This window comes from Eucyclogobius newberryi, unplaced genomic scaffold (assembly GCF_026437365.1).
Source record: "Eucyclogobius newberryi isolate DKJ021-1_F unplaced genomic scaffold, fEucNew1.0.hap1 SCAF_10, whole genome shotgun sequence".
NCBI lineage: Eukaryota > Metazoa > Chordata > Actinopteri > Gobiiformes > Gobiidae > Eucyclogobius > Eucyclogobius newberryi.
The window spans coordinates 34,254,852-34,273,378 of NW_027315724.1; the positions used below are offsets into that span (position 1 = coordinate 34,254,852).

An 18,527-nucleotide genomic window follows, 5' to 3' on the forward strand; every position below is an offset into this window, starting at 1 on the left:
CAGAGGCTTTGAAGTGCAGCGCTCGGCCGTGACGCGGGTCCAACAGCCGCCGTCACTAATGCACTTTTATTGGATTAATGAGGACACGGATCGGTTTGTGGTGAGACTCGGCTCTTTGACTGAAACTTTCTTTGAAGTTAAATTTAACACATCGTCGCGCTGCTCTTGCCAGAACATGTGTAACAGAGACAATGATGGATACAGTACCTCCTGGTTTTGTTGTGGTTTATGCGTGATTTAGATGTGGTTTAGACGTGATTTAGATGTGGTTTAGACGTGGTTTAGACGTGGTTTAGACGTGATTTAGACGTAGACGTGGTTTAGACGTGGTTTAGACGTGGTTTAGACGTGATTTAGACGTAGACGTGGTTTAGACGTGGTTTAGACGTGGTTTAGACGTGGTGAAGACGTGGTGAAGACGTGGTTTAGACGTGGTGAAGACGTGGTTTAGACGTGGTTTAGACGTGGTTTAGACGTGGTGAAGACGTGGTGAAGACGTGGTTTAGACGTGGTTTAGACGTGGTTAAGACGTGGTTAAGACGTGGTTTAGACGTGGTTTAGACGTGGTTTAGACGTGGTGAAGACGTGGTGAAGACGTGGTTTAGACGTGGTTTAGACGTGGTTTAGACGTGGTGAAGACGTGGTTTAGACGTGGTGAAGACGTGGTGAAGACGTGGTTTAGACGTGGTTTAGACGTGGTTTAGACGTGGTGAAGACGTGGTGAAGACGTGGTTTAGACGTGGTTTAGACGTGGTTTAGACGTGGTGAAGACGTGGTTTAGACGTGGTGAAGACGTGGTGAAGACGTGGTTTAGACGTGGTGAAGACGTGGTTTAGACGTGGTTTAGACGTGGTTTAGACGTGGTGAAGACGTGGTGAAGACGTGGTTTAGACGTGGTTTAGACGTGGTTAAGACGTGGTTAAGACGTGGTTTAGACGTGGTTTAGACGTGGTTTAGACGTGGTGAAGACGTGGTGAAGACGTGGTTTAGACGTGGTTTAGACGTGGTTAAGACGTGGTTAAGACGTGGTTTAGACGTGGTTTAGACGTGGTTTAGACGTGGTGAAGACGTGGTGAAGACGTGGTTTAGACGTGGTTTAGACGTGGTTTAGACGTGGTGAAGACGTGGTTTAGACGTGGTTTAGACGTGGTTAAGACGTGGTTAAGACGTGGTTTAGACGTGGTTTAGACCTGGTTAAGACGTGGTTAAGACCTGGTTTAGACCTGGTTTAGACCTGGTTTAGACCTGGTTTAGACGTAGACGTGGTTTAGACGTGGTTTAGACGTGGTTTAGACGTGGTTTAGACGTGGTTTAGACGTGGTGAAGACGTGGTTTAGACGTGGTTTAGACGTGGTTAAGACGTGGTTAAGACGTGGTTTAGTCCTGGGTTGGATGTGGTTTGGTCCTGTTTTGTCCTGGTTTGGGCCCAGTTTGAATCCTAATGTAGGTATGGTTTAATTTGTTCCTGTTCTTGTCATGGTTTAGTCCTGGTTTAGTCACGAAGCACCAGAATCACAACATCCACGTCCTTTTATAAAACTTTATTATAAACATTTTTCATTTTTCTCCAGCTCTTTTAGAGTTCTACAAAATGATTTAGACAATCCTATCAACACACAGCATCCTATTTGTACACGTGTAAAGGCTGAGTACAGGTGAACCAGCCACATTACTGGGATTGGCTCTGTATATTATGTATAAACATGTGAGTATCAATATTACAGAGCTCAAAACACTGATCACCTTTGTGCAGGGGTTGTTCACAAAACTAATACCTTGCTTTATTCATTAGTTGGAGCTTATATTTTGTAATAGTATTTTGTATTCTACAGTTGTTAAATATGGGCTGGTGTTTAATGCTGCTAATATTATGTATTGTGTAAAATATTTTTATATTCTATTTTTGATACTGCTAAGTTGATTGATTTATAGTGGTTCTAGTTGACTTTTATGCTAGTTTTTGAAGGTTTTTACCTGACTTTGATGCCAATGGATCTGCAAAATTAAAGAGTGGAAATGTATCTAAAGCATTAAACTTCAAGTGTGGGAACAGCCCAGTCAAACCAGTAACACACTTGACAAACATAGTATCAGGTGAAACAGCTGCCCCAATACCAATACTCAACTTGCTCTGTTAAGCTATAGTTTAGCTGCTAGCTCGTAGCTAGTAGCTTGTGATGTGTAAGTTGTAACTTCTGTTAAAAAACAGTGAATAAACCAGACAAGTTGAGTTTATTTCAATCTACAGTTAAACCTTGTGTTTGATAGTCGTCCTTGTTCAAGTGTCTTAATTGAGCCAAGTCGCTTGTGTTACGCTGTTATAACATCATGCAAACCTCTGGATTCGATCAGGACCTGTACCTGAACCTGGGTTTAGGTCTGCACCCCTAGTTGCGCCTCGTGTAAATTGTGTCCCGTCCCTTTTTAATGTGACAAAACAAGACCTAAACCTTCTCATTCATCCACGATTGAGACTGGACCTTGAATTGACCGAACTTAAACCCCACAGTTCCAAAAGGGTACTTAGTTGGGACCAGATGTTTTTGTTGCTGTGGTCCTTTGTCCCGCTCTGCTCACGGGGTAAAAGAAAGTGGGGAAAAAGTGGGCGGATGTTGCTGTAGTTTTAAGGGGGAGCATAGTTTTTGCAGAGCTTTACTGGAGAGCGAGAGAGAAGGGGGAGGAAGGGGGGGAGGTCGCTGTCACCCAATGCATGGACCGTTTCCTTTGTGGAGAGCGAGAGCAGAGGCTGGACGAGCAGGAGAGGTGAAGGCGCTGCTGCGAGACCATGGAGCAGCTGGAGCCACGGATCACGAGCAAAGTCGGTAACGTCTAAAAACAAGAAGCGAGTCGGGACTAAAGCGTGGCAGGACATTTAATCGACACAAAGACAAAAAGACCCAAAGAAGCAGCCATGAAGTACAGACCACTGGTAAGACGTGCAAGAAAGTGAATGTAGTAGTTTTCTAGTCACACTTCAGAGGGGAAAAGGTATTGCTTTGCCTCGAATGTTCCACACTCTGGTATCAAACGGGTCTATCTTGCATATTCTTTTTCAATTGCAGGTGTTTTTGTGTGTAAAAGTGACCTTGAAACCTGTAACTACGAGCTGATGGTCTCTTTAATACTGTGGAAAGTTCTGTTTTATCTATATATATGTAAATAACATTGACAAAAACATAGTGAAGAACATGACACAGAGCGGGAACATGCAAACACAAGGCGAGACATCCACACATTTGTCCTAATTAGTCCAAAGTCTGTCAGATTTGTCAAGTTCTGAAAACATTTAACTGTGAAGTGGCAAATCCTCCAATGGAACAGTTAGATTGTGCACTTTAAACTTTCAGTGGGCTGAGAGGTAGTTGGAATCTTTTTTTTTTTCCTCCATTGTGGGTTGTAATGCGATCCAAATACATGCTCTTGACAAATGTGAGAGAAAAGGAAAGGTAGCTCCGTTCTTTGTTACCTGTAGGAGCAGAAAGACTTGGCAAAACTAAAAAGTAATGCAATTTAAGTCTAAACCATTGTTATTACTTGGAAAAAAACTTGAATTAATGTATGATATTGCAGTGTTTGTACTATTGCTACTACTTCCACTATCACAACTATACTACTGTACTCTAACAAATGATATCATGGCCAGCTATATAACTAGTACTCGACTATAGTTACTACTACTATTACTGCGATCATTGAAACTTTGCAAATGTGGCCAGGTCCATATGTGTAGTGCAGTTTTAACTTTTCAACTGCAGCTGTCACAATATCAAGCATTCGTGTTACAATTACATTTCAATTTGACGACTGTTTATGCTCGCTGACACCAGAACTTAACAATTATCTTAATTATCGTTCATTTATATTGTCTAATGGATCCTCAGTCCTCAAGTATGCGATGAGCTTTATCAAATCAAAAATAAAATGACATAAAAAGCCAGATAGAAAGCTTTATATTTAGGTCGTTTTAGTGTTGATTGACTTAAAAGGACTTAATTTCGCTTCTTAAACTCTCACGGTTATTGTTTTATGACCTGAATATTCACAATATTGACATTCATATCTTCAACCGGGCCATTTTCCCCGCTGTAGTTGTCCCAAAAACGCCGCCGTTTCCCTGGCAAATCCGCACCTTTCCACCCAACTTCCCGTAACATTGCACGGCGCCCTCCCCTGGTCATTGTCTGCCGGTCGGTATTGTCTCGCGGTATGTCTCCGGCCCCTGTCAGTTCCATTATCTGCTGCCGTTTGATACGCGAGAGGTGTGTCCTGCGCTCTCGCCCCGCCGCCTCGGGGTTCGGGCGCTGTGGTGTGGTCGAGCAGCATTCCTTCACCGAGCCGAGAGAGACGGAGCAATAATGCGAAAAAGGGTGTCACTGTTTCCCTGCGCGCAACGCTCCGACACCAAAACAAACGCAGCACCCGAAAGCACGTGAGAGGATGCCAAACCTGATCATTGGGGGATTAGTTCTAGCAAAATAGTTTAATTATAGAGTTTAATTTGGTTGAAATGACTGCCACACATATTTTGTTATCCAGTTTATTGTGATTATTCTTTTGTGTCATTGATTAGCTATCTAGATTGATAAAAGCCCATGAAAAGAGGTTGTTTTCGACCCGGATAAAGCCATAGTAACGCAGTGTGAGGACATGTCGATAAAGTATAGTGCAGGCATCACCAGCATTTTTGTTTCTTATTGATGTATTTCTTGCTTTGTAAAACATATTTATACACTTGAATCATGCGCCATCACAATACTAAAATGCCAAGCTCGATTTTGAAACTCTCTACACAGATTTCGATACCAAAATTACAACAATAAATGTTCTTATTCGAGACGAGGGAAACATGTTTAACACAGAATAGTTATTTCTTTATACAACCATGTGGTGTTATACTAGTTCAAGATCATTTTAAAGAAACGTCAAATTCTGTCCTGTTTATGCAACATATTTTAGTGTCAATACTCGTTTTATATCGATCAGTATCTGATTTTCGATGCCGTTGACGACCTCACTTGAATTTACCTTATTCTCAGTGTTCAAATAGTAAAAAACAAACCTGCTTCTTCACAGCCGCTGCTATTCAAAGAGTTTTATCGTTGCCTTGCGCTGAACTCTCGCAATCTTCTACGAGCAGATTCTTGTCATTGCTGCCAGGCTCTGACATCAGCGCCGCCGCAGTTCATTTCTCACCTCTCACTTTTCTCTTCGCTCCACGCCGTTTGTCGTCCGTGGTGGAGGTTTTGGGTCTTTGGGACGAACAGAAAATGACGGGCGTCGCTTTGCCGTGGACATAATGAGCGGATTGCAGGAGCGCGGCCCGTCGGAGTATCGCTGGGTGAGAGGAAAGGACTGGTGGAGGCGCTTGGTCCTGAATGAAGGCGATGAACTCGGCTGGAAGTTGGAGCTGTAGTAGTAGTTGTTGTTGTTGTTGTTGTAGTAGTTTTAGTGGTATTCGTAGTAGTGATGGTAGTAATAGTGGTAGTATTTTATGTGGTAAGCCATGAAAGGGGATGACTTGAACTAAGCTAGCGAATTAGTAGTAGTAGTAGTAGTAGTAGTAGTGGTAGTGGTGGTGGTGGTGGTGGTGGTGGTGGTGGTGGTGGTGGTGGTGGTAGTAGTAGTAGTTGTTTTGGTGGTGGTAGTATTAGTAGTGTTGGTAGTAATAGTAGTTTTAGTGGTAGTGGTAGTAGTTTTAGTGATAGTAGTAGTTTTAGTGGTGGTGGTAGTAGTAGTAGTTTTGGTGGTGGTAGTATTAGTAGTGTTGGTAGTAATAGTAGTTTTAGTGGTAGTAGTAGTGGTAGTAGTTTTAGTGATAGTAGTAGTTTTAGTGGTGGTGGTAGTAGTAGTAGTTTTAGTGTTGGTCGTAGTAGTGGTAATATTTTCTATGTGGTAAACCATGAATGAAGGCGACTTGAACTAAGCTAACGTTGAAGTTGTAGTTTTAGTGGTAGTGGTATAGATCGTAGTATAGATCGTAGTATAGATCGTAGTATAGATCGTAGTATAGATCGTAGTATAGATAGTAGTATAGATAGTAGCATAGATCGTAGTATAGATCGTAGTATAGATAGTAGTATAGATAGTAGTAGTATTTGCAGTCTAAGTAGTGTAGCGCACAATACTAAAAAACAAACAAAAAATATCAAAAAAGTTGATTTCGATACTAGTTTTGATTCTCGATACCAATTTTAGTACCACAAGTGTCATAAAATGTGATGTGTTGAAATGTAATGTGTGTGAAAAGATCTACGAGAGCTAAACATGTGGAAAGTGTTTGTCATCGCGATTGGCTGCTGAGTCGTGTCTCCGAAGCCCCGCCCACTTGTCTGACAGTTCCGCACGTGCTCAGTACACACCCTGTTTGTCAATGGCATAACATGGCATTGTGGGTAAAAAAAGAGCATGTACTTTTAATTGCACCTGTCGTGTCATAACGCGTCATACATTTAAGTTGTCTTTGGGCATTAATCTTGTAGTTTAAAGTCTTTTATGAATGATGGAAAAAATTAGTAAAAATTAAAATACCCAATGATCAAGTGAATCAATTTCTGGCTGATGATGTTTGTCATAAATAGTTTAAATACTGATACCAGTATTGATTACGTCATCAGTACCACATGTGTTTTAGGTATCACTTTGGATCAGCTGAAGAAGTACAAGTACAACGCAGGAGCAAAGATGTAATACTTAAGTTTAAGTATCACTTCATTTAATGTCCCCGTTTGAAACACTTTGACTTTTTTTTTACTCCAAAGTACTACTAAAGTACATTTTCAAACATGTTTTTAAAAATAAACGTAGTTGTAGTAATTAGGCCCGAGCGCCACAAGCTGGCGAGAGGCCTATTAATCTCGTAAGGCCGTGCGAAGCACGGCTGCGAAAGTGCGCACGTAGTGCGCACGAAATCGAGCGCGAAGCGCTCGCCCACTTCCAAACACTCACTAACGCACTCCTTCACTCACGCACGCCCTGTGCATACTAATTAATAGTAGGAAAATGGAACATTACCGTTGTAAACGGGCGAAGCCCGTGCAAAAGTGCGCACTAAACGAGCACTTTACATTGTTCCGTGCATATAAGCATGTAATGCAAAAATTGAACATTATTACTGTATAGAGGGCCAAAAACACAAAGTGGGCGGAGCCCACTCAAAATTAACGAAAGTACCCGTCAGTGACCAGGGACCCACACCATGAGGTAGGAAAGCGCGACCGCTTTCCGAAAATGTATAGTTTATGATATTTGAAAAATGGGAAACATTGTTTTCGCATCGGAATATTATTCTTCTTCTTCTTCTTCTCGGGACCAACCCCCCTATTTTTCACCCAGTGAACATTGACGAAAAGTCACAAAAATTTGCACACCTCTAAAAATCGTGCCTCTCTACATTCTGGCTATTTCCCTTTTCTAAAATAAAAAAAATGGCGCGTCAGCGCCCCCAAATGTACCAAAAATGCATTGAGAGATGGGAAATGACCCAAAAAAAATCTGATCGTAGAATCATGAAATTTGGCGCAGAGGTAGATGGTGACAAGAGAAGTAAAAAATATTATTACGGCAACGCCGTCCGCCCAACCAAATGTCGGCCATATTGCTTCAAAAATGGCTAAACATGATTTTGGAGTTTTTCCAAACGTCGTACTTTTACGAACTCCTCCCAGGGCGTTGGCCCTAAAAAGCTGAAATTTGGTGAAAATGCTACTGAGGAGTGGGACATCAAAAGTTATCCAAATTACATTGATACCTCTCACGGTCTCTGTGCGGCGAAGCCGCAAACTGTAGCTAGAATTTCAGAAATCTCCCATATTTAAAATTTCTGCCGTTTGCGCAGATAAAGTCTGAATTGCGTCAAATTAGAATCAGTTGTTAAACTCTTTGCCCTAAACCCACTTGAAGTGAAATAAATTCATTTGGCGCCACAGCGCCCCCTACAGATTTTATATGGAGGTTAAATGTTTAGTTTTGCGAAATTATATGAAATTTGACACACAACTCAATTTTAGCATCCCCATCAAAAAAGTCAATGAGAGCCATGTCATAATTGTTATGGCGTTGCCGTAACGATGACCGAAACCTTCCATGTTATTCCAATGGGGAAATCGCCAGAACATGTTTACACTTTAGACTTTCACAAACTCCTCTTAGGGCGTTAGCCCTATTAACCTGAAATTTGGTGAGACTCATCTTCAGGGGTGGACCATCAAAAGTTATCCACATTTTTATTCAAAGAGTCACGGTGTCTGTGCGGCAAAGCCGCACATTGTGCCAAGAATTCAAAATAAAATTGCTTTTTGATGGTAAAACAAAGGGGAGAAGATGTGACAGCGTCACAGATTCAGCAGTAGGCGCAATAAAAGGACAATTGGGGCGCGTTAGCGCCCCCTCCTCTTGCGGCTTGTCGGCGGCGTGGCGAGGGCCGATCATTGCCGCTTGCGGCTATATTTTGAAATATTTTTGGTCAACAGAAGCGATTTCTTATAGTCACTTTTATTTTGTTTTTGTTTGTTCAAAACCTGGAGGAAAGATGTCACCATGAAGACAATTAGAATAATGATAACCCCACTTCAGCAGGATTCAATCATCAGGAAAAATACCTTTCAGCTGAAGCAAGAGTAAGAAGTATCCATTGCAAAGTACTTTAACGTGTGTACTTCCCCTCCCCTTGAGCTACACTGAGGCCCAGTATTTGTCAGTATAACATTGTGCTTTATTACAACAGAACATTCCGATCCGCCACATTGAGTTCAGCTTTAGGCCACAGATCCAGCAGTTACTTCCATTACATTTAATATTACCAATAATAATAAAACATACATTTTCTCTTGCACTGTCAACAGTTTTTTCCCTTTAATTAGCCATAACTTAGCCTCTGTGATACTAATTTAATTTGTTATTTGCAATTCACAATAAACACTCTTGACCAAACAAACTATCGATGCAAAATGGCAAGTTTTTTTTTTAAATTCCCTCTTCTGTTATTGTTATTTTGTTGATTAGTTTTTGTTGTCCTATGTTCTGATGAAAAATAAAATAGTAAAAAAATAATGTTTAAAGAAATAATATATACCGTATATTTTTCTTTTCTTTTTTAAAAATTAAAAAAAGTAAAAAATGGAACGCTTTATCTACATTTCTGGACTGTTCTTTTGTTCCCACACCATAAGTCTGAGCACGTTTTCCGACTTTAGCTTCTGTTTTGCCCCTGGCGCTGGTCCAACTATGAACTCGAAATTCAAATGAAAACGTGTTTACTAAATGTAAAAAGCGGCAGAGAACGCGTGAGGAAATGCGGTGCCAAACAACTGATTCAGCATGGAAACATTTAGGAACGGGAAGAACACCGAGGCCTACCAACTTTTCATCAGAAACACACTTTTGGACACTCAATAACGCTTCCAAATTCAAAGCACAAGTCCGAGCAGCTCGTTTCACGCTTCACCGCACAGTTTTATTGCGCTATTTTGCATAAAGACTCGTAAAATTAAGTATTTTTTTCTGTTCTGCCGTTCAAAAATGGAGCACAGAGATTTTTTTTCATCACAAAACATAGACAATAAACAGATCTATACTTCTGATAGTATTTATTTTGACCAGGAAAACCCTATTTTTCCTCATACTCAGTCTTTTTCAGATTACTTTTGATTTAACTGTGAAATATTTCATTATTTTTCGCACTTGCCATCGCTGCGTGGATCTTTGCTTTGTCGTATCGTTTATTCCGTTTTTACTGTTGCATAAATATCATGAATATTACTTAAATCTCCATTGAGATTTAAGTCTAAAGCCAAAATGTGCAAAAACATCCACATGGAAAGCAACACGTGGCCGACCTTCCATAAGTAAAGTCACATCGTACACCATTTAGACAAGTTATGTGATTGTATACCTTAACATCTCACTCTTATCTGGACTAAAACACGGCATTACCCATAATTCACTCAGAGGTCGCGTAAGGTCGTGTTTATCTGGGCCTCTGTGTTATGCTTGGACCTCTAATAAACTGCTAATATCCTTCACAGCTCGTAGCCTGTTCATTATGACGTTGTTAAGGAATGTTACAATCTCACATTTCAGCGCTGTGCTTTCCATAAAGTACATAAAGCTGCACCGTGTCACTTTTCTGGTCGGCTTTAGGGCGGCGCAGCGTATCGCAGTCGAATCGGAATTGCAGTTTGAGCCCGGACGTGTGTGAAATGTGCACTCCTTACGCATAAACCGCATACGACAGGCGGGTCGAGGTCTGCGGAGAGGCGCGCTCGGTTAGGCTGAGAATACGTGGCGTGTCGAGGTGTTTTTGTCTCGATGAAAACGCCAAATCAAACACGGATCAACGCGTTTAAAGCTCTGACATATTTGCAAACGGATGGCGGACCCTTCACCAGAAATGTTACACGGTGCCACTTTAATGCCACTGCTAACGCCATAAGTCACTGTTGTGTTCATGACTAACAGAGCCAGCTTTCTCAGTTTAAACGTAGTGCTGTCTTTTGCAAACATCGTAAACCTTTTGTTGAATTACTGTGTTGTTTAGAGAGAGTATTGGTGGTAATTTGTGTCGTTTTCTCATAAAGCAGCAGGTTATTGCGGCGCTACATAAACACTGCAGTGATATGTGAGCTGGAGCCCGAGGCCAAACTCTCTCAGGCTTCTCTCCAGAGGCCGATCTGTCTTTGTTCAATGGGAAATATGTTTTTAAATGAGTTTGAAAGTTGTCTGACCTCAATTTTCACTTTATACATCAAGTCTATCAGAAGATTACATTACAGTGGCATGATAGTTTAAATGTTCAAGCAATCTGTTCAAACGTCATCTTGACAGCTCATTGTGCCCATTGGCAAGATACTTTACGCATAATGCCCAGACACACAGGCTGTGACGGGAACGATTACATTTAAAAGTCTAATATTTGCTTAATTTAGACCCTTTTTGGTCCTTCTTTGGATAGTTTCTTGGTACTGAAGTGATGTTGCCCTTGTTTAGGACCTGCTTTGGCCCCAATTCAGACCTGGAATAGTCCCATTTTAAACCCGGTACAGATCTGGTGGCACTGGATAAGGAAAATTATTTCTTAGGCTGTATTTGGCATGAAAAGTTCATCAAATCTAACATTTCTATACTCGTTACAGGTAGATATATCGACCAACGTGGGTGTTTGTCTAGAATCCAGAGAACCCGGTGGCAGATGAGTTTCGCCAATATTGTAGCCGATGTGTGATTTGAATCCACCAAAAACTCCTCCAAAAATTCGATACGAGAGAAGTTTAGTCACATTTTATGCAGTGCCTTCTTCAAAAATAAAGGGTTCAAACAAAGCTTTATACATATTATTTAAGCTGCAGCTTGATCCAAACAAAATGTCCATCTCTGCTGTGATGTAAGGCCGATGCAGTAAAACGTGCAAATATACATCACGAATCACAGGGACCAGATTCAAATATTGCAAACGAAAAAACGGTATTTGTTCTTTCTGCTGCACTGCATTTTTGAACAAAAGAACTTTCATATGGTTTGAGGATTTCTTTTGGCACGTTCTTGGTGACATCTTGCCTAAACATGTTGAATTCAATCCTGAACTTTCTTTGGACAAACAAAACAAATGTATACATATAAATGCCACATATATACAACAAAGTAAGACATTTATTGAAATTGCTACTCTTGACCAAAGAGCAGCTCGAATCTTCATCAAAATCACTACATTTAACTCTTTTACAGGTCTCAAAATGCCGTAGTTTCCACACTATAAGGCGCACTGTCAATGAATGGTCTATTTTCACTCATTTTTCACATATAAGACGCACCGGACTATAAAGCGCATTGAGCGAAACAAAACGTGTACCACACAAAATCGCTTCGAGGTCAGTAAGCACAACCAGAATTCATCCATATATAAGGCGCACACCATTATACCGTATTTTCCGCACTATAAGACGCACTTCTAAACGACCGTGCGCCTATAGTGCGGAAAATACGGTACTTTTACAGTTTAGGCCTAAAGTGCAACTCAGTCCAAGGTACTTCATAACCTTTACTTAAATGTGTTATTTTTTGCTTTTACCTCGTCATTTTTTCCTCCCGTTTCTGAGCACTTCTTCCATCACTGGTCCTCAGTCTCAAAGAAAGTGAGCAGCATCCAAGGCTCAAAACACACGTACTAAACACTCCAAACATGACATAGTGCAGCTAACACTTGTCCTGATGCACTGGTTTCTCCATTACTCACTGCTCGCGGCTCACCTGGCCCCGCCCGCGCTCGTCCTGTTCGCCGCACAGGATTTGGAAAAGCTTACGTTATGCTTGGGACGGGCTCGGTTTCGGAGAGCGGCGCTACATTCAGGAAAGCCAAACAACGGGAACAATGAAGTCATGGAGAGAGCTAGGGAGAGAAAGGTGCGAGCGTTTGGGACCGAGGGGACCACAGCGAAGGAAGCATGGGTTTTCCCTCATACTGCAAGTGCCATAATATTTGGAGAGTGTCGTAATAACCCATAATGGCGCTATAGAGTAAATGGGTGCCACTTTAGGATTAGTAACAGACCGTGGGTTAAAAAGCCCCTTGTTCTGACCCATAGGACTTTATACGCTCAAAGATGTAACAACCTTGGGGGATTATGCATCAAGCAGGGTGCGGTATATATTAGCGTCTGCTAAAGAGGCTACTTTCTGACAGACTGTGCGGCAAAGAAGTGCGGATGAAGTTGTTTAGCTGGTGCTTTATCGATGCAGACACTGTGGCGATTGTGTGCACTTACATTTGCTAATTCATCAAGTCAAAAGGATAATTCAAACTGGGCTTTCGCACGCCTGTCTCGCTAACGTTAAAGTCCTGACCGCGGTAGATGGACAGGTTTGTTCTACACGCCGCACTTGAGGTTTGCGTCCTGTCGTTCCCATGCTTCAAATTCCACGTTAATTCTGCTGCAATCTGTCCCGGACTCGGCAGCGTCACTGCAAAAGTTCAGCTCGGGATTTGGACAAAGGCGAGCGCGCATTGGCGAAGGTGTGGCTCATGTGTACAGTGTATTATTGTCGTCTGATCCCGTGTTTACTCTGGCCTCAATAGACAAATAGTGTGCATTATATATCGTTATTGGACTTTAAACGTGTTCTTGAGTGCCTTTGTTTGGCTCTATCTACTGGCAGCAGGGGGGAGATGCACAAAAGCTAGCTTGCCTCCGACATGCTGATTCAGGCACACAGTTGTAATGATCGTGATTTGACTGCAGAAATGCTCATATCGGGTCTTGTGGTGATTTATAGACCATACGGGAAATTCGGAATGTGTTTTTGACGCTCGGGAGGGAGAGGACATTCATCAAACTAGCGTGAACGAAGCCGATTACGACTCTTGTGTATGTTTTTGATAAGGGGAGAGTGTTGCAACATGATTAAAAGCTCAAAATATGCTGAAAGTCCTGCATCCGTCTTTCCTGGACCCACCGTTTAACTTTCGCTTCTCGTGGTCTGGACTGCGGCACTAACAGGAAGTCGTATATTCACAGCTGCACCGACCGCAATCTATTTAGATCCCAAAGACGAGCCCGAAAGGACCAAAATCTGCAGAAATCCCAAAATATTTATCCACAGGGCAGAGAAGCCGAGGTTACATAACGTTCACGTGTCTGTTTTGATTGACGGATGAGACACACAGCTGTAGCATCACCCGTCCCGCCCCCTTTCCCTCCCCCTTTCCCTCCCTCTTCCCCCCCCTCTTTCACACATGCTAAACAGTAGGTCTCTACGGGTCACGGCGACTGGGGAGAGCTGAAAAGTACAGGCACGATACCGCGATCGTGTTACGAAATACACAAACTGATGTGTCACGCTGCGGTAATGGTTTGTCCGAGAGCTGGAAAATATCCCTGGAAATGAGTACGACGTTATTGCAAAAACGTCCCCGTAAACTCTTGACAGATGGAGGAGCTTTGAGGGGACGTGCAAGAAGAGCAAGTGTAGTTATTTGTTCAATAAAGTAGTGACTGTGAGTAAAAAAGCAAAACAAGAAAAGAATACTGACACCTGTTGATATGATGATAACATGTAATTGTAATAAGATTCCTGTGTTGATCTTGTATTATGGTGATACTATACTATAATGTACTCCTCCGATTAGTGCTCTGAGTGAGTGACAGGCGGTTTAAACCAATCACAGTGAAGGGTAAACTCACAGATTTAGTGTATGTACAGTAAATCTTTAAAATCAACCCTTTTTTTGTCCCTTAAACGTTGTCTCACACTATAAGTACGCCCCTAACTCACTGTGCAAATGCATCTGTTTACTGTATATTAACGTATTTTCTTGTAAATGTAAAATCAGGACTGAAGAAGCTGCTTGTGTGTTAATTTATTCACTAACTTACTTGTCCAGTTGAGTTCAATCTTTTGCTGTGGACTAAAGGATTACACAGATGATGTTGAATTTACACAATAAGAAGCAATTCCTCCTCTAGTGAATAGATCTCTCTCCTCCTCCATCTGACCGTTAACTTTACCTGGCGGTACCTGCTTGTCTCCACGGAGATAAGACACGTTGAATGCCATATTGTGGAACATTCCAGGCAGACAAAGCAGGTGGCAATAGCTGTACTTTTACTTCGAGACTGTGCGTTGCGCTGCTTTAATCCTCAAATGGGCCGTCGATGCCTCTGGTCTGTGTTTTTCCCTCATGTCGCGCTCTATGCTAATTAATACGTTCCCATAAGTTTTCTCTTCTGCGCTTCATAACAACAACACCTGCTGCCGCCGCCGCCGCCGCCCTTCGCATGCAGAGTCTCAAACCGCCGCTTGCTCTCACGCACTCGAACATGGACGTGGCCAACCTCCGAAACATCCTGCAGAAAACCCAAGCCTCGATTTTGGGGAGCAACCTCCTGACTAAGAACGCCGATGACCTCAAGGTTGTGAGTGTGCGAAAAGGCCGCGTTTGTTTTGTCTTGCGGGTGGTGGGAAGGTGACGGGACATCTGCGCACGCTTAGAAACAAAATGGGGTCAAGAGTGTTATGGGCGCGAGTGGCTGTCGTGGAAGGTGTCTAGGGTCTTGTGCAGAAAATGTAAAGGAACAGACAGTTTTGTACTTCTTGTTGTGGAATGTTTCCTGTCTGCTGCTGCTGTTGTTGTTGCTGTTGTTGTTGCTGTTGTTGTAATTGCTGTTGTTGTTGTTGTTGTCATTGCTGTTGCTGTTGTTATGGAGCAGTTTAATGCCATTCGGTGGAACAATACAGCAAGTGGTGGAACTCCCAGTTAGAAAAGTACTGTATTTTCGGCACTATAAGGCGCACTTAAAAGCCTTCAATTTTCAAAAAAAAAAACGACAGTGCGCCTTATAATCCAGTGCGCTTTATATATGGATTCATTCTGGTTGTGCTTAGTGACCTCGAAGCGATTTTGTGTGGTACACGTTTTGTTTCGCTTAATCAAAATGATCAAAAATAGACCGTTCATTGACAGTGCGCCTTATAGTGTGGAAAATAAGGTACATTGTGCACCTTTTTAAACCTGTCCAGGAATCATTCATTATTGAGAAAATCCTGAACTGAAGAATCACATGCATTTTCAGTTTGTAGCCATCCAAATGACCAGTACAAACATAAAAACACATCACACGTGTGCCGTTTAGTCGACTTTAAAGGAGGCGCGGCACGGCACTGACAAAAGGGTTCAAAATGCATAGGCTCTTGCACGAAAACGCCCACACACAGATAAATGCTAGTGTCTTCATAAGTGTATATGTGGATTAAACTGTCCCATTAACTCCAATTAACTCACCTTTCTCTCCGTCAACAGAGCTACCACAGCCTTTTGAACTGCAGAGCTAATTTAACCTCTAACTCTGCAACTCTGAGACAGGAAATGCTCTTTGCACATGACCATAAATTCCCTAAATGTTCTCGTAAAGTTTTTTGCGATGTGCTCATTATTCACACTGCGGTTCTGATCCGATCGTGATTGTTTCGCTCACGTTTCTTCCCGCGCGTCTGTTCGCAGGTGGTGGGCACTGACGGTGTGCGGGCGATGATGGAGTCGGCCCTCACAGCCAGAGACCGGGTCGGGGTCCAGGACTTCGTGCTCCTGGAGAACTACACCAGCGAGGCGGCTTTCATCGAGAACCTGCGCAAACGCTTCAAGGAGAACCTCATCTATGTGAGTCACGGCCTGTGGTATTGTGAAAAGTACACGGTTTATGTAGACATTTAGTGAAGACTAAAGTAATTCAGTTACAATTTAGTGTCTTGGCTTCTCTGTTTTCTTGTAAATGTGTTACTTCAACCTTCATTGCCTTAGACAGGATCTCCAGGAGGATTTTGACTTAATTAAGCCGTTTTAAAATGGCAGTAATTGCTACAATATATGATAATGATGTTGGTGATGCTAGATTTCTATCACTCTGAAATGTACTAGTAATGTTAATGAAAGCAAGTGTCAAATACAGTGGATGACGTACAAACGATCAAGGACTGGACTGATGTAAGAAATGGAAAAAATTACATTCAGATTTAATTAGGAACGGACAAATTTGACCGACTTTGGAATAAATGGTACTTAAATGTAAACGTGCTGTAATTTTAAGTCACTTTTGATGCTTAGTTAATGTTTGTGTACGTATCTAATATTATTTTGCTCTCTGGTCATGTCCTGTTTCGTTCTGTGTTCTATGTTTATTCTTTTTGAAAATATATATCTAAATAAATGAGAAACTATGTGCCATTTGGGATAAGGAAGAGCATCCAACATGGCTCACATTGCACCAACTTTACAGTGAGAATTTTTGAAGAAAGAAGGCAAAACATTGTTCCAGAGTGCACTTTTATACAACAATAAACTCACATTATATTGATACATTTAGACAAAGCTGCATTTAGCTGTAAAGAGACTAATTTTAATTTTATTTTTGACTTGTATAGGCTGTTTTATCATTTTTCATTGTTCTATGTTGCACTGTATCTGATTCATAGCCGTGAACTTGCTTTTCCTCAGCTTATATTCCTAAAAGATACTGAAAATGTCAGTGATTGGAGCAATATTCAGTCCTTTTTACAGCCTGTTCACGGTGTTGCCATGTGGCTCCGTCTCCTTGTTCCAGACGTACATCGGTTCTGTGCTGGTGTCGGTGAATCCGTACAAAGACCTGGAGATCTACACCAAGAACCACATGGAGCGATACAGAGGGGTCAACTTCTACGAGGTCTCCCCACACATGTGAGTCTGGCTGTGGTCAAGGAGGGGCTTCAATAGAAGACCGTTACTGTCGTTACGTCTATTCAATTCACTTTAGAGCAACAATGTGATCGATTTGTTAGCGAAACTATTGGGACACTGAACACTCGATGGCTGTGATTCGGTTCTTTGACCTGCACGTGGAGTAGAGCTGGGTTTCAATTCAAATTTCAAGAATCGATTCGAATTTTTACGTTTCAAAATCGTTTTTTCCCGATTTCTCAGATCCCATCCGATTCGCTCCGATTTCGATCTGATTTCCGATTCGATCCGATTTCGATTTTATCCAGGGGTTAATGTTATTAAAAATGAAAAATGTATTTGAACCGTTTCCTTCACTTAATGACTGTGTAGAGAAGCAACATATTAAAACTAGTATTATATCAATATTAAACAGCAAATCTTACAAGTTTTGGTATTTACTGATGGAAGACTGAAGAATAATTTTAATTTAAAAAAAAAAAAAAAAAACGATCTTTGGACGTACAAATCGATAAACGGTCATTAATATGCAAATCGATTAAAAATTGGAAAATCGATTTTTTCAACCCAGCTCTAACGTGGAGAGACAACCTGAAAAGTTTTATTGTGCACAAATGACTCTCTGGACCTTGATAATAAAACGGTTTGCAGTGTGATATTTTGATACGGAAAATAACTCGATAAACACTCATTTTGAAAGTACTTTATGCCACTGACAGCAGGTGAATCTCCCCCAAAACTGCCAAATTGTTAAGAAAAAATGTCTGCAATAAATAAACTCCCACAATAAAGATGACATGATTTAGTCTAGTTTTGGTCCAGTTTTTATGAGGATTTTATGAGGATTATTAACATAAATACACCGTGAAACCAAAAGCGTGACATACAGTCTTCATTGCGTTGCTGTTGTAAACTTGTTCCTCTCTCAAGTGACATAATATTTGTGTGGGAGCGTTCGAAAAGGTCCGACTGCCCGACACAACATGGTCCCACTTTTCTTTCACAATACGTTTCTTTGTCAGAGCTCGGAACGTCAAGCGTTTGCTGAATAGTTGCCACAGAAATGGTTCTGGGGATTCCCTTGAAAATCCTCCCACACAATCAGAGCATTATGGACATTTAGAGTCTCTTAAGCCGGTCTGGGATGAAGAATCCGCTGCTCTTTCTCTGCGCTCTGGTACTTGAGACCCTCGACTAATGTTTTTCTCCCACTCGGCAAAAGTGAAAACCAACAAGAGATTATATTCTGAATCCACAAAGGAGAACACTTGGTCACACTCAATTTACAATAAAAATGTGTTCTGCAAAAAATAATAATTAAAAAAAT

General features: G+C 41.5%; 1 protein-coding gene across 3 annotated transcripts in view; it reads left to right on the forward strand.

The window, feature by feature from the left end:
- The window catches only part of LOC140368631 (unconventional myosin-Ic-like), a 119,131-nt gene that overhangs the window by 64,152 nt on the left and 36,452 nt on the right, over positions 1-18,527 (forward strand). For 2 of the 3 annotated variants that reach the window (XM_072455614.1, XM_072455623.1), the window contains exons 2-3: positions 15,989-16,144; positions 17,085-17,200. In XM_072455614.1, coding sequence (XP_072311715.1) covers positions 15,989-16,144; positions 17,085-17,200 — 272 coding nt within the window. Of the gene's footprint in view, positions 1-2,859; positions 2,930-15,988; positions 16,145-17,084; positions 17,201-18,527 lie in introns of those variants that run through there. The other variant, XM_072455630.1, reaches the window with a different exon arrangement.